Raw genomic sequence first — 14270 nt, forward strand, 5'->3', positions numbered from 1 at the left:
AAAGGAAATGGACCATTTAATGTAAAAACATGGCTGTGAATCATAAAGGCTTGATCTTAAGTCTTGTCACTCAACGTCCATTCCCAGCTAGTGAGCAAACATTTGAGCAATCTCACACTCCATTAACAATAATCTCAGCTATGCCTAATTCCCTTCATTTTGTACATCCTGCAAAAAATATCTTTCTGAATTGTTTTACAGCTGACAATTAATACTTTTAACAATTACAGTTCTATATGTGCTCTTGCTCTGGCAACCAGAAATTCCAGTGGCAGATATGCTACTCAGTTTTGCCTGAGTTGCTTTAAAGTAACATCTTGAACACTCTAGTTACAGTAATTATTATAACACACTGAAGTTAAAATAGTATTTGCCAAATAAGTTATTAAACAGATCACACGTTGCGATAGGTAGTAACTAGCTAAATTAATACAGCATGTATAAAAAAGCCTAAAAACCTACTTAAATCAGAACCAGTGGTAGATTCACAAAAGTACAGATGACTTGAATTTAAAACATAGTTAAGATTTCACCCCACATTGTGAAGAAAAACTCAGGAAATGGTCTTCTAGTTAACATTTCTATAAGAAATACCAATGTCACCTTTCATTGCATTGCAATAGGTAGTGATGATGGTGACATTTTATGGTTTTTTTTCCCCACATCTTGTTGCCCTGAGATACTGAAAAGGATGAATGTATTATGCATATTTTGGTCATTCTACACCATGTACTTACTACAGTGTGATTAGTGACCTTCATATATCGCTTGTCAAAATCTCCATTATTCAGATTTTCATCAGCCACTGAATGTAACCAACTGTGGGGAGGAGCATGATTTATACTTGATTGAATGCATCAACACTACATAATGATATAGAGAATGGAAGGAAGAAAGTGAATTTCTAGATGAAAAAGCAGGGACAACATTAGAATTCTAGAACATAAATCCTTGAATTTGACTTGTTATATCTGTCTACTTTTGTAGGTATGAAGAAGTAGACTCCACTTATCCCTGAGTTATCCTGTCAGTTCTTGTAGTTCAGTATTTGCATTCTTCTACTTCATAAACTCATTTGTCCTTTTCTTAACAGTATCAGGTCAAACCACTGCCTGCATAAAAATACTGAGCTTACTGTTCAGGGAAAACAGACTATAGACCTGATATTGTTATATGTATGAAGTCCATATATTAAAAACTGGAACATTATCTAGTCTCTTTCTGATGCTGTTATTCTGCAAATACCTTTAGTACCAGGAGGTAACAATTTTCCCAGGCAGAACTGTAATTTTTAAGTTAGCAAGTTCTTTTTAAGACTTCGATAGTAAAAACTAGGGTGGGATGTGTTGCTCTAAGACTTGGCTTAAAATAGAATGGATTCTCTTTCTATTACGTCAATAGCATTGAAACATCCCTAGCACAATTATTCCCTATTACTGTGAAAGAAGAATATTCCTTGATTAAAGAAAATAATTGTACATTTCTCAGCAACTGTGTGATGCTCATGTAACATTCCTCTAATGAGACAAAACCAGGAAGATCAAGAAGTCATGGAATGACAAACCCAGACTATATATGCACTTAGGAAAAGTTGCATATTAGAGATGTTATTGCACTACTCCACATGCCTCACTCTCTTTGTAGTGAGCATCATGGTGAAGTATAAATAGACTTTTTGTTTTCCCTGTGGTATCCTTCTCCACATGGGCTGTAGATCCCATTTCTGAATGTTTCTTCAGAGTGTCACTGCACTCACAGATCGCCGATGGCTTCCATAGTTAGAATTGTTAGTGTTATCTTTAGTCAGTTTGCCACTGTTCTGTCCAGGAGCTGTTACCCTGCTGGGTACAAGGGGGTAATGGCCAGAGGAAGGTCCTGTTGAAGAGTCTGTAGCAGTAGATTCTTCCTCTGCCCACCTATTAAAGAAATAGTAGCCTTCTTCAGGTGTCTGTTTCCTGAGAGGATTAACTTCAGAGGTGGAAAGTCCCTGACTTTCTGTGTCCCCATGAGACACAGCTGCTGCTGCTGGATGTAAAAATGGTGACACACATAAATGGCTTATGTTTTGGTCAAGGTCATCATTAGATGCATGTGATGCTACAGGTGCACCAGCAGTAGTTTGTTTTCTTGATCTCAATTTCTGGATTTCAAGATCCTGTAGTCCTTTAGGAAGTTTATCTAGCTGCTGTGCTTTCAGAATCAGAGATGCTCCAAAGGTTCCTCGTAGAACAAAAATGAAGAACCTGATGAAAGAGGAAGAGAATGGATTGTCTTACCAGTGGGTTCCTTCCATAATCTGCATCACATAACACAAATCCAGTTGCTAATTTTCCATTGCTCTGCAAGCATCTGGAAGACACCTTATACCTGGTAGATGAAAGTCAACTCCTGGATCTTAATGCAACATGTAACTATACACTTATCTTGATCTGTACAGAGTCAACTATATGTATATAAATATTAAATAAGTGATAATAGAACCACCTGATTGCTGAACAGTGCAAGAAAGATACACAGAAGCTCACCAAGAGGTGCAGTATTTGAGGAGATTGAGATTATATTTATATTGCTGAAACTGGCTGAAGAAGGGATCTTAATTGGATTAGATAACATAAAAGAAGAAATTCAGAAACCTCACCTTGTGGATTTTCTCAGGAAGCAGTAGAAAAAAAAAGTGTCCTACCTGCCTTTTGCAGGACAGAGAACTTGTATAACTATATATTGTGTGCAGTGGGAAAGCACACATCCTCCCTCCATGTCATGTCAGTTTTGTCTGAAAACCAGTGTCTCTTTCAAAGCATCGTTCTAATAGGATTTGACCCTTAAGTAGATGGCCTCAATATGCATTTTAAAACAAACATGGGGACTCTCTGAAAATGCATTAAGAAAGTTGCCGTCTTCACATCCTGCTGCTAAATGTATGCATAAATGAGTATAACAAGATTAAAAAGCCTAACAAGGTAGACTAAGTACAGAAAGGGCTTTTAAGGCAATGGATTTCTCAGGCCTGTCTGCACAAGCAAGAGTGGATAAACACGTATTTGCTGTGCCTGTGCTCAGGCTGGTCAGTCCCATGGCATCTGAGGTCTGGGAACTGTGCAGTTGCTAGTTACGGTTGGGCAGCTAAGAGCACAACTACAGAGAGCCCAGGTCCATCTGTGTAGATCTGGTGCGGATCATATTGTCCTCTGTCTTTCCCCTCAAGTTGTCCTCTGTATCTTCCGTGCAAGTTGCAGGTGGACCAGACAGGAGAAAGAGAAGGGAAGGAGAACCATGTCTTCCATCCCATGAACTTCTTTCGCTTGCTCCTGCCCTTCCCACAGCCCTGCACGGTGCAAGACCTAATTACCTGCTTGGCCTCTGCAGGGCTTCCTGGCAGACCACAGTCTGCCTTCCACAGCTGGAGACACGTATCTGGTTCCTGTGTTGAAATCCTCCCGGAGGCACAGTGCCTTCCCTTGCCAATGAATGGACGTGGAATTCAGACCCCTTTCTTCTTCTCAGACTCGAGGGTTTTAGTACCTAACACTGTGCAGTTCGTGTCCCAAAACAAAGTTCAGAGGCAGTTTTGAGATGCGGATGCACCGCAGAGTGCTGGCAGGCAGTGCTCCGGGAAAAGCCTGCACGCAGGCAGGGCACAGGCAAGCTCCCGCAGAGTGCCTGCACTGTCTCAGAAACGTCAGCTAGCGCAGAAGGCAGTAGCAAAAGGAAGAACCGAGGAGAGCAAGGATTTTAACAAAACCTCTTAGACAGAAACCAGAATCTCAAGGCTCCAACTGGTTTCCGAAGGAGATGGGGAGTAGGCAGCATGGTGAGATGAACCAAATGAAACTTAAAAGTAAGTGACTTTTAACAAAGGGTGGTTTCACCACTGCTGTGATATGCTGACACAACTAAATTTTAACAGAAACTGGGGGCTGGATATTCTGTGAACTGAGGACTCTGCAGAAAATAATCTGGGGTACCTACATGAAGGAACAGCAGTTCTCCAGCTTTGAAGGTATCAAGATACAAATCTTTAAGCTCAGTATCCTGCTGAGGCAGCAACGATCTTAACCTTGCTGAATTCCCAAGATGGTTAATATGAGTTCTCTAACCACGTGTTTGATGTAGCTCTCAGTAGAAAGCTCAGGGTCAAAAATGACACTGTGAACGAGGGCTGATAGGAAAACAAAAACCACAGAGGAGCAAAACAGACTGGAAAAGGATGCCCTGCCTAGAAGAATTGAGACCTTACTGGGCTATTGTGTTGTTTATCCTGACCTGAAGTTATATAATGTAACATGAAATCACAAGAGCATCTCAACTCAAATGGGGAAATAATAATAATTTGAAGAAAAATATTATCTAGTCTTGAAAGGTTCCTTTTTAGACAGAGTTAAGGCTCAGATTCTAATGCCTTAAAGCACTTTCAAAATCAGATGCTAAAAATATTTTCCTGATTCTTGCAATACCAGTGTGCTGCACTACTTCATGACAATTAGGATGAGAAGGAGACTAGCAAGATAGTCAAACAAACCCATTTCTTTCATTGTCCAAGCACAAATAAAGATTTTAAATAAGTGGTGCAATTCAGACAAAGCATATCTGCTTCAAGAATGATTAAGCTATTAAGCAATAAAGTACTAAGGTTACCATATACATATATGGGAACAGAATCATGTTTTTCAAAACAGTTTTTTTCAGCAACCTATCAAAATAATGATCCCTCTCCAAATATTATTCAGCTTCAGTTAAAGCTATCTTGAACATACGTGATCTGTCGCACAGAGTAAAACTCAAATTCTGGATGCAGAAAATTATTTCATTTAGAAGTGCATTCTTAAATTTGGCTTAGTAATGCACTGTAATGTACTTAAGAAACAGAATACATTTTGGAACTCTCAAAGCATACAGAAATATTTCAAAGATTTGCTTTCTAGTCTTGATCACCTCAAGAACATTGTGTTTATAATAGTGAACAATTATGTAACAGATTTGTACTGGTAAACTTCGAAGCACCCCAGAAAGAACGGTTTTCCTGATGGGAAAACAAAAGCAGTTGACATATAGTGACTTATTTATGGTTATATAACTGAATATATTAATGGTTCATGAACTGGAAAGTTGAACCCAGGCATCTGACTTGCACACTGATCACTTACCCCTGTGCGACACATGTGCCCGACATATCACATCTCTACACAGATCATTATTGCTATTTCACTCAAATGCCTGCAAATCCACAAAATGAAAATTGAGAGGAAAACAGTGCATCATTCAAACCTTGGCAAGAGCGCGATGACGGGGGTAATAAGACACAGCAAATAGAAGGTGGGGTCTGAAAGCTGTTTCTCCATAACCCAGTAGGGGCTGGTGGGAGGGTTGCAGACCACGCAGGCGGCGTTGTAGATCAGCGAGAAGGTGAGGTAAAACACCACGCTGCCAATCATCGTTACCAAGTGGAACAGGGTCTGTAAACAGAATTGCACGAGATGACAGCAATGCTTGTGAGACCCTGACTCCAGGTGTAAGCCAGGCGGATACAAAGACAGATTGGAAAGAACGTATCCCATAGTCCATGCTACCGAAAAGTGCAGTAGGAGAAATACCTGGACATTAACTTAGAAAACAACAGTGACAGTGAGTACAGTTCTTTAAGAAACATGTCCTCATATACTGAAGTATGTAAAAAATGTGTGCTGTCCTGTCCAAAGGCACAGCAGAAGCAAATTCTGTCGCTCTGCACACGAAGGTATTAATCTGAGGCTAATAATCAATTCTGGCACATTGTGAAACGTCAGTGCATCTGTTACTTACTTTTTGTGACCCAGAATTCAGGTAAATGACTCTGAAAGACAAAGTCATGTCTACACAGTATGCTATGTTCAGAAAAGAAAAACAGTCACATACCCATGTTTTCATTTCTAGAGCCTGGTGCAAGAGAATTGTCAGGAGGGAGATGGTATTGATGGGGTTTCCAAAGGAAAACACGTCTATGTCAGAGTCCTCGTATGTCTAGAAAACAGGCAGATAGACTGTGATGAACCCGACTATTCAGAAGTGATTTTTTCTATTTTTTAAGGAGGATAGGAGAACGAGACTATTAATGACCCCAGTACTCACCAAATAGGGGACAAAGAAGCAAATGAGGCTCTGATAGAAGGCATCCAACATTGTAATACTAAAAGTTGACAGCTTGTATATCTGCAGGAGTTAATAGATAACAGTCATTATGATAGGACACACATCTCTAGTCTGTCCTGCAGACATAATTGCTGTCTGTTTTTCTTCCATTTGGACTACTGATTATAGCTAACTGGTCTCCCTTCATGAGTAAACGCCTCCTGAGCAGCTGATTTAGACCAAAGACTTATCTCTGAACAGGTATTTTCTCTGTGTTAACTAAAGACAGACCTTAAGAAGGTTAAGGTTAGCCAGTCAACTAAGGGTCTTAAAAGCTCAATGTCGTGAATGCCCCATCCCTCCCCCAAAGGACCCCATTCCTCAAATTCTTTTTCAAACAAAGCTCTTGCTAGAGCAATAGAACTAGTCAAAAATCCTTTCTGTTAAGGTTCCTTCCATTGAAACATCTATTTTGTGCCATTTAAATTTGACTACTTGTCATATTTAAACTGTGACCTGTGGCGCCACAGCTCCCATGGAGTGGGATGAATTACTGGAGTGACAGAAGGCTGGGCACATGTTGTTTCAATGCAGACAAAATGCCAAAGCAACAACAATGACCTCTTCAAAATGGTAAAGAACATATATTTTGCATATATGTGAGGTCCAAGAGCTCCTAAGAAAAGGGATGGAAAGTCCTACAGAGAATCATCAAATTCTGCACTCCCTGGCCTAAGTTTTTCAAAACATCACTAAACACGATGTGAACCACCAGTGTTCATCAGTGCTAAAAATCACAGTCCAGCAGAGTGAAAGTAGGTATTGGGAGAAAAAGGAGGAGAGAGAAGAACTCCTAAGCACCCTGCGATTTTGTGATTTAGAACTAAGGCCGCTTCAAATTTTGCTCATTAACATTTTAATAATTTCCTATTAAAAAAGTTAAGGCAATTTGGGAGTAAGTGCTACTGCACTGTATGTATATGCAAAACCAGGGATGTATGTCTGTATATGTGTGCTCCTTTCAAACATACAGAGATCAGACTTGTTCTATAAACTTGACAGGCTAACTGTGGTAAAAACATAACAAATTTCATGCATATTTCCTGAGGGTTACCAATACTGACTATTCAAAGTAGAAGTAGTAAATAAATGAAACCGTTCATGCCTGGAACAGCCTAGACACCAAACTGTGACAAAATCCTTTTTGTATTAACAGGTGTATTTCTGAACCTGAGAGTAGAAAAAAGCTGTTGGGTTGTTTACTGATTCAAGGGTTTGTGTTTTCTTGTCACTTTTTGCTGTAATCTTTTTAACAAGCTTTTCTTCTTCAGTAGGTTGAGACTGTTCAAAGCACCAAATCTGAACAGAGTTTTATCAGGGACCAGTTAAACTATTTTACCCTCATTCGTCATATTTCTCATCCTGTTTTATTTATTTCTCCCTACGCCTTCACTGAGAAATTTTCTATATATATGGTGTGTACATATATACATTCACACACACATATTTGCTCCATCATCTCTTCTTCAGATCAGAAACACCAAACACAAGGCTGATTCACTAGCACATCACTTTACTTATTATAATGCAGCATGCTGGTACTAAACTGGATTGCTCCATATATTTAATGGCAGAATAAACCTTCCCATTTACATCTTCCAACTATGACCAAGCACCCAGCCTCACTTCCAGGAAGAAACTTCAGTCATACGTTCCTTACCAGTTCTTCTGACAGCTACAATTATACCTTCTTTTAGTGGACATCTGTAAACTAGAAACCATAAATGGATCATTTGGTTCCAAGTAAGTCTAAACTCTTCTCTTCCTTCCCTCCTCACAAAACCAAAAAACCTATGGTCCTTTGGCTTATCAAGCAGTTATTTCAGCAATCAAGACACACCTCTGAATTTTGTCCGTTCTTGTACAACTCAGGCAAACCTAGAAGAGTTTCTGCAGAAACATCTCTATCCAGGACTCCAAAGAGAAGAGGGGGCATCGAGGTGAAGAAGAGATTGAAAAAAATCATCTGCCAGTAATCTATCATTGTGCTGCCTGAGAACCCACAGAAGAACTGGTACCAGAAGAGCAGGTTGACGTAGCTCTGTAGAGAAGCAAATACAAACACAATATCCTGTTACAAGCTGAACTGTGGCTCCCCACATGCGCAGAAGCACATCCTTCATGCTGATGTGATTTAATTTCTCTTTTGGTTGCGGGAGTCGTGGAGCTGCACCTTTCCTGTGGCCTCTCCTTTACGTCCTCTTCCTTTCCCCACGCTGCTCCCTGTTCTTACAGCTGATCTGGACTTTTTAGTTTGCAATGCATAGATGGTCTATGTTTCTCATAGTTCCACGTACAAGGTTTATGTAGTACATTGGTTATTAACAGAGTCTCCCAAGAACACATCATTTTGGGTAAAGGTACCGTCAGTAGACAGCTCTGCACTTTATTCCATAAAGCAGTATATCTTAAGGGTCTACTTCACACCAATCCACTGTGATACAGCTTTTTAAAAGCCATTAAGTTTCTTTAAGAAAATATCAGAGAATAATTAAGTAAACTGTTCACAGCTCTGAGCACCAGATTTTAAAATCTTTTTACAAACTGGTTGTCCATGTGGAATCGAAGGCCTCCTGCTCCCTGGTGGTACTGGGGAGGTAATAGAACAGCAGCATCCCAGTCTGGAGAGCTATTTTGCATTGCAAATAAATATCCTTTGAACTCTAAAAGGATGCCCAATAAAGAAAAAAAAAAGTTTCCATTTCCACTACAAATTTTAACACTGATAAGAAGTAATCCTTATTCAAAATTATTAAAAAAACAACAACCAGGTACTCTGAATTCTAAGTAAATAGTCTTTCATGCTCAGAGTGTATTTCATGTCAAATGGACTTGTTTGCACAGTCTTAGAAACTGTATTACCATCAGGTTTTTCCACTTTACATTATTCTTCAATGCACAGCTCATTTGCATATACATTAAATTTTAAATAAAAATGCCAGATATTACTTCATCATTACTTGCAAGTGGTTCTTGTCAAATTAAATGCAAAAATTCAGAGGTTTCACAGGCAACAAATTCTTAGTGCAGAGTCATCTTCTATATTCTAGCACTAATAATCTGCTCTTCCTTATGCAAATTTTATTTTGAGGCTTATGGGTGTTATTAATAAAGTTTCTTGAACTACCATATAAAAGTTACTAACCCTTGAGTCCTTTCTCCTTTTGGAATAAAGCTGTTTCAAAATATATTTAGAGCCCATATTTTCCGTAATGCTTTATGCAGCATATTACTAAGAAGGAGGTAGCATACTACAAACAGGCAAAGTGAAGAAACAGGAACTGTAGCTTCATAAGAAGTAAGAGAGTATAACCTGCAAAAAACAAAAACAAAAGCAAAAAAAAACCCAGGCCTGGGCTTAACCCTTGCTGGGATGAGAGCTTCCAGAATATTAATAAACTTACCACATTCTTGTAGAAAAAGTAAATCACCATCTTTGCCAGGCGAGCATAACACCAATGCCCATGGACAAGAAGAAGTTTTTTGAGATGTTTAAATCGGGATATTGCAAAGTCACTAGCCATCACAGCCTTTGGTAAAAAGAATAGAAGTTAATTTACAATATATCTTTTTCCCACACAATGTGATGAAATTTGAACGCGGACATTGAAATTATTTCCTACTCTTGAATATTGTTGAAAAAAAGAAATTGAGAAAATAGTCAGAACTTTCTGTCTCTGCAGAACTCTCCATCTTAGGAGAATGAGGAAGGGGGATGTATGGGAAAGAATTTGGGGCAGAAAACACTGAAAGAGAATCAACAAAACCTGGAAATGCTATAGCAGAGATTATTCAGAAACCAGATGCTAACCTAACACTGGACAGGCATCTGCTCATTTTCCAGGCTTATGAGCAAACACACGTTTGTCCATGCATTCTAATTGTTGGCTCAAACCACTCTTTTTTGGCTGGACCCATAATTACGAACTGCATATTAATTTACGATAGTAATGATGCCAACTTGCGTTTTTAAGATGACACTCAAGAGTACAGGGCTGCTATGAAAGTTATAAAGCAGCAAGAGACCATGTGACAAAAGAGAAAAGGAAATAAATAGAAGGGATACCTGCATGCCTTCTTGGCCAGATATTCCAATTCCAACATCAGCTGCTTGAATCATACTTACATCATTTGCACCATCACCTAGAATGGGAGGACAGGAGGGAACAAGAAAGGTGCAAGAAAGGGTGCTTAATAGAAAACGCCTATGTCAGAACAAGCAAAAAACCCCAGCTATGCTGATAAACAAAGGCTATTCTGTAGTACCGTGCGTCTTAATTAGGGTAACTGATGCTCAGCATCAAGCAATCATGACCTCTAGGCTCTGATCTTGGTTGGAACATCCTCCTTCCCAGGAGACCTGGTTCCACCAGGACTAAGCCTGACGCTGGGACCAGCTGGGTGGTGACATGGACACCCCGACACCATCTACATCTGTATTGGTTCTTATGTTTCTGCTTGGTGAACTCCATATGCTCAGCAACATGCTTTGCAGCACCCTACTTCAATGAATTCTCCAAATTATATGATAAATTTGATTGCAATTGACAATCTAACAAGCCAGTTTCAGGAGTTATTCTGCTCATTTCAACTTGCAGCGATATGTTAAATACATAAGCAAATTTCCATGGGAAGAACAGCGGTTGTTGCCTGCAATGTGGAGATTGTGAATTAGGTTGGCTGGTAAAGCAAAATAAATGAAGCAGAAGGCTGAAAGCTTATATTTTGAACTCTAAGGAAAAGCAAGAATTTTTAAAATACATCAGAGTCTTCCTTTTCTGTTTGGTCCACAGAGGTGTATTTTTTAGTTTTAAGTCATAAAAATCAATTCTGCAAGGATTTTAGTGGGATCACTTACCAAAAGTGGAGCAGGAAACTCAAAGCATTTCAGATTATTTGGCAGTAAAAAGCAAATGGGTCAGTGCTTGGATCCCCACCACTCTGGGGATAACTCTGTTTTCACCCCTTGGGAAAAGCTGACAGGAAAAGAGCTTTACTAAAAGACAAAACAGTGACTACTATTGACTGCTTTCCACGCCCAAAGCGAGGGCATTCTGGAGGGAATGTGTACATACGTTTGTACTGGTGTGCGTGAAAGGGACTGCTGGGAGATTTGGAATTTGGAGTGCCTTCATCTTGTTTAAATGGAGGCCAGATTTGCTCAGTGAAAACCAAATAAGGACTTTCACATGGTTTTTGATCAGGAAAGACTATTCAATGCTATTTTCCCACTGTATCTATCTGAGGCACAAGAAATAGCTCATACAATATATTCCATACATGTCCATAACTCATAAAGAAAGAACCTGCTTCGCCCTTTCTCCTGTGAGATTCAGAATGGAGGTACCTATCGACAGGGTCATCACTTTAAGCTGCCTCCGGACGAGCTTGACCACCATGCTTTTCTGAAGAGGGGTGGAACGGCAGCAGAGCACCGAGCGGCAGTGCTTCGTCAGCGCCAGGAACTTCTCCTCCAGGCCCCCCTGGAAGATGACGTTCAGTGTCCGTCCATCAATCACCAGTCCGAACTCAGGACTGAGGGCCTCAGAGGCTGAGAAAGACGTTGGGGTAATGCCAAAAAATTTCCTCTGTGGTTTTTCAACTTCATAATTCTTCCTCACCTCTTCCAAGGTTAAATTCAAGAGAGATTCACATGTTTCCTGCGAGAAAACAGAAGTGGTTCTAGAAATAGTTATCTCCATCTCCCTCTACAGCACGGCACTTACAAAGCGTAGGTTTGTATAGTCATGCCACTGGGTTTAAGCCTATCAGATAAACATTAGGGAAAACTGACTGAGAACCACATTGATTCATAAGATTGGAGATTATTTCAATGACGTCATCAAATCCTTCAGTGAAAACACTGCGCATCTTATCAGCTAGTTAAATGTAGTAAGAAATTATTTTAAAAGAAAAGAAAATAATCTTCACATCAGGAGGACATATTTGTATTTGCAGTCATGAGAGTACAGAAATATTAAAAAAATCTTTTCTTTCTAAAGGGGATTTAAAAAATCTATTTCTGATATGAATGATGTGAGATATTGCAGCATTTGCTTCCCTCAGAAATAAACTGCTGTAGTGAAACAAGAGGTTCAGATTTTCAAAATTACCCAGTAACTTTGACAGTTTGGCCTTTTCTAGGTCACAAATCAGCTGTGTGTCACAGTTAAGGACAGCAATAAAGCTTCATATTTCTCAGCACTGTGCCTCAAACACAAACTAAGTCTTTCCTTCTTAGCAAATTTACCCCATTTTGGGCCAAAGTCCCCTTTCAGATGCAGACAACTGGAACTGACTTAGTATCAGATACAAGCAGATTTAAGGGGAGCACTTTTACCTCTCCCATACAGATCTTTTAATTTGGCACGCCACCATCAGAGAAAACCCAGAATGATCTAAAGGTTATTTTGCTGCCTGTTAGTACTAAAAGTCCTCCTTCTGGTGCATGGCACTGAACACCTGAGGAGCTAATCGCTCCCTTTCCTACCTTTTCTGTCAGCTTTATTGAGTGATGATTCAGTTCTGAAATGTTATTTTCACTTTATGTTGCATAAGGTATATGTGTAGGATGTTTGCAAGATTTAAATTACACTTAAGTGGGAGGTTCTGGAATCAAATGTGCCTCTGACATGTAATAAAAAGATGCATCTAGCCCGCACACTGAAAACTCCTAAAAAATAGCAAAGCAGCATCATCTTTCTGTGAACAAACCAAAAACTGTAGTGGAAATTCCTGGTTTGTCTTGGCTTGCCTTTTTAAATGAACCCCCCAAACTACCTACTTGTGCTGCTTCTTCCTGGAAGATACTCAATCTTCAGTGTTTGAATAAGCTGCTGGGCTCAGGGGGAAAAGAGAGTCCCTTCCCACAGAAGCCAGTTCAAGGGTTAACTTTGGCAAAATTACTGGGTTAAACCCTTTGTATGTATTATTTGTTTTTCCCCGCTGCTGCCATTGGGAGACACTTTCAGAAGCAGTGTCCTCGGCTTCGTTTTGAAAGGGAGGGAGCTAAATCTTATCGTGGAGCAACTCCAGTGCCACTGAACCACATGTATTCACACAAGCACCCATATGTGCGCAGCTTGCACCTGAGCATGGATCGGGGCCATGTAGGGTGCTCTGGGTAAGTGCACATGCCTGTGTTTCCCGGAGCCAGGGTGGTCCCACCTGCAGCATCACTTCTCTGACAGAAACCATCTTCTAATTTCCATCCTAAATATATTCATTCTGCCTTGCGTTAAAGCAGATATGCGTATCAAATGAAATTACACATTGAAGCAAGGAATGTATTCTGTGCCTAATTCCATATCAGCTTTGCGTGTTTCCCTATTTCCCTGACATTAAAAGAGAGAGACATTTGCATAGGATTTTATTCTTGTTTGGAGAGCTGCTAACTGCAGACAAAAGCAGTTAGAAAGTAGGCCATCTAGCTGCTCTATACAATTGCCTATCAGAAGAAAAAGAGTCAGTATTTTAACTATATTTAATTAATCCTCACAATAGCTTTATAGAGAAAGGCAAGCTTGTATCTGTAACCCTTCTTCTGTGGGGAGAAAAACTGAGGCAGCTGGGACCAGTGACTCGCCCAGTTGCAGAAAGAAGTCCCGCCTTCCCTCCTCAACCTCCTGTCTACCCACGGAAAGGCTCGTCTCATGGTAACGCCTGCGACTGCTGAGCCCGGGCCGCAAGCGTACGCTGCATAAACAGGACAGAGCAGCACGCTGGGAAAAGGGCAGCGGCTGCTGCCTGGGGTGCCTCCGAGGCACTCGGGGCTATAGGGGAAGTAAGAGGTCACTGGCAAGAAAACGAAGAGGGCAGCACAGCTGGCATTTTGGACCCTGTTTTTGGGCTTTAGAAATGGTCAGGGTTGACTTCTCAGCAAATGAGTCTGGTTTAACCATAATGCCTGAACTCACTCTCCCCTAAATCCATCTCACAAAGCCATCTGTCCCACCAGGATGCCCGGAGGGATGAGACACTAGGCTGTGCGTAGCAATGGCCATCCTGCTTTCCGAAGGCAAGGCATGGTTTTCCTGGTACCCTGTTTGTGTTGCTTCACAATCTGCAAAAGCCAAGGTTGCTTTTCTAAAGCCTTTTACTTTCAC

At 40.3% G+C, this 14270-nt stretch overlaps 1 protein-coding gene across 1 annotated transcript in view; it reads right to left on the minus strand.

Moving 5' to 3' along the window:
- Nucleotides 1-1735: 1735 nt before the first annotated feature.
- ATP10B (ATPase phospholipid transporting 10B (putative)) overlaps nt 1736-14270 on the minus strand; it is a 54530-nt gene continuing 41995 nt past the window's right edge. Inside the window, exons 15-22 of the mRNA XM_009817723.2 lie at nt 11513-11825; nt 10232-10308; nt 9570-9695; nt 8006-8206; nt 6106-6186; nt 5893-5997; nt 5266-5453; nt 1736-2243 (exon numbers count right to left, since the gene is read on the minus strand). Of these exons, the coding sequence (XP_009816025.2) occupies nt 1736-2243; nt 5266-5453; nt 5893-5997; nt 6106-6186; nt 8006-8206; nt 9570-9695; nt 10232-10308; nt 11513-11825 (1599 nt within the window). The remainder of the gene's footprint in view (nt 2244-5265; nt 5454-5892; nt 5998-6105; nt 6187-8005; nt 8207-9569; nt 9696-10231; nt 10309-11512; nt 11826-14270) is intronic.

Source organism: Gavia stellata, chromosome 16 (assembly GCF_030936135.1).
Source record: "Gavia stellata isolate bGavSte3 chromosome 16, bGavSte3.hap2, whole genome shotgun sequence".
NCBI classification, from domain to species: Eukaryota; Metazoa; Chordata; class Aves; order Gaviiformes; family Gaviidae; genus Gavia; species Gavia stellata.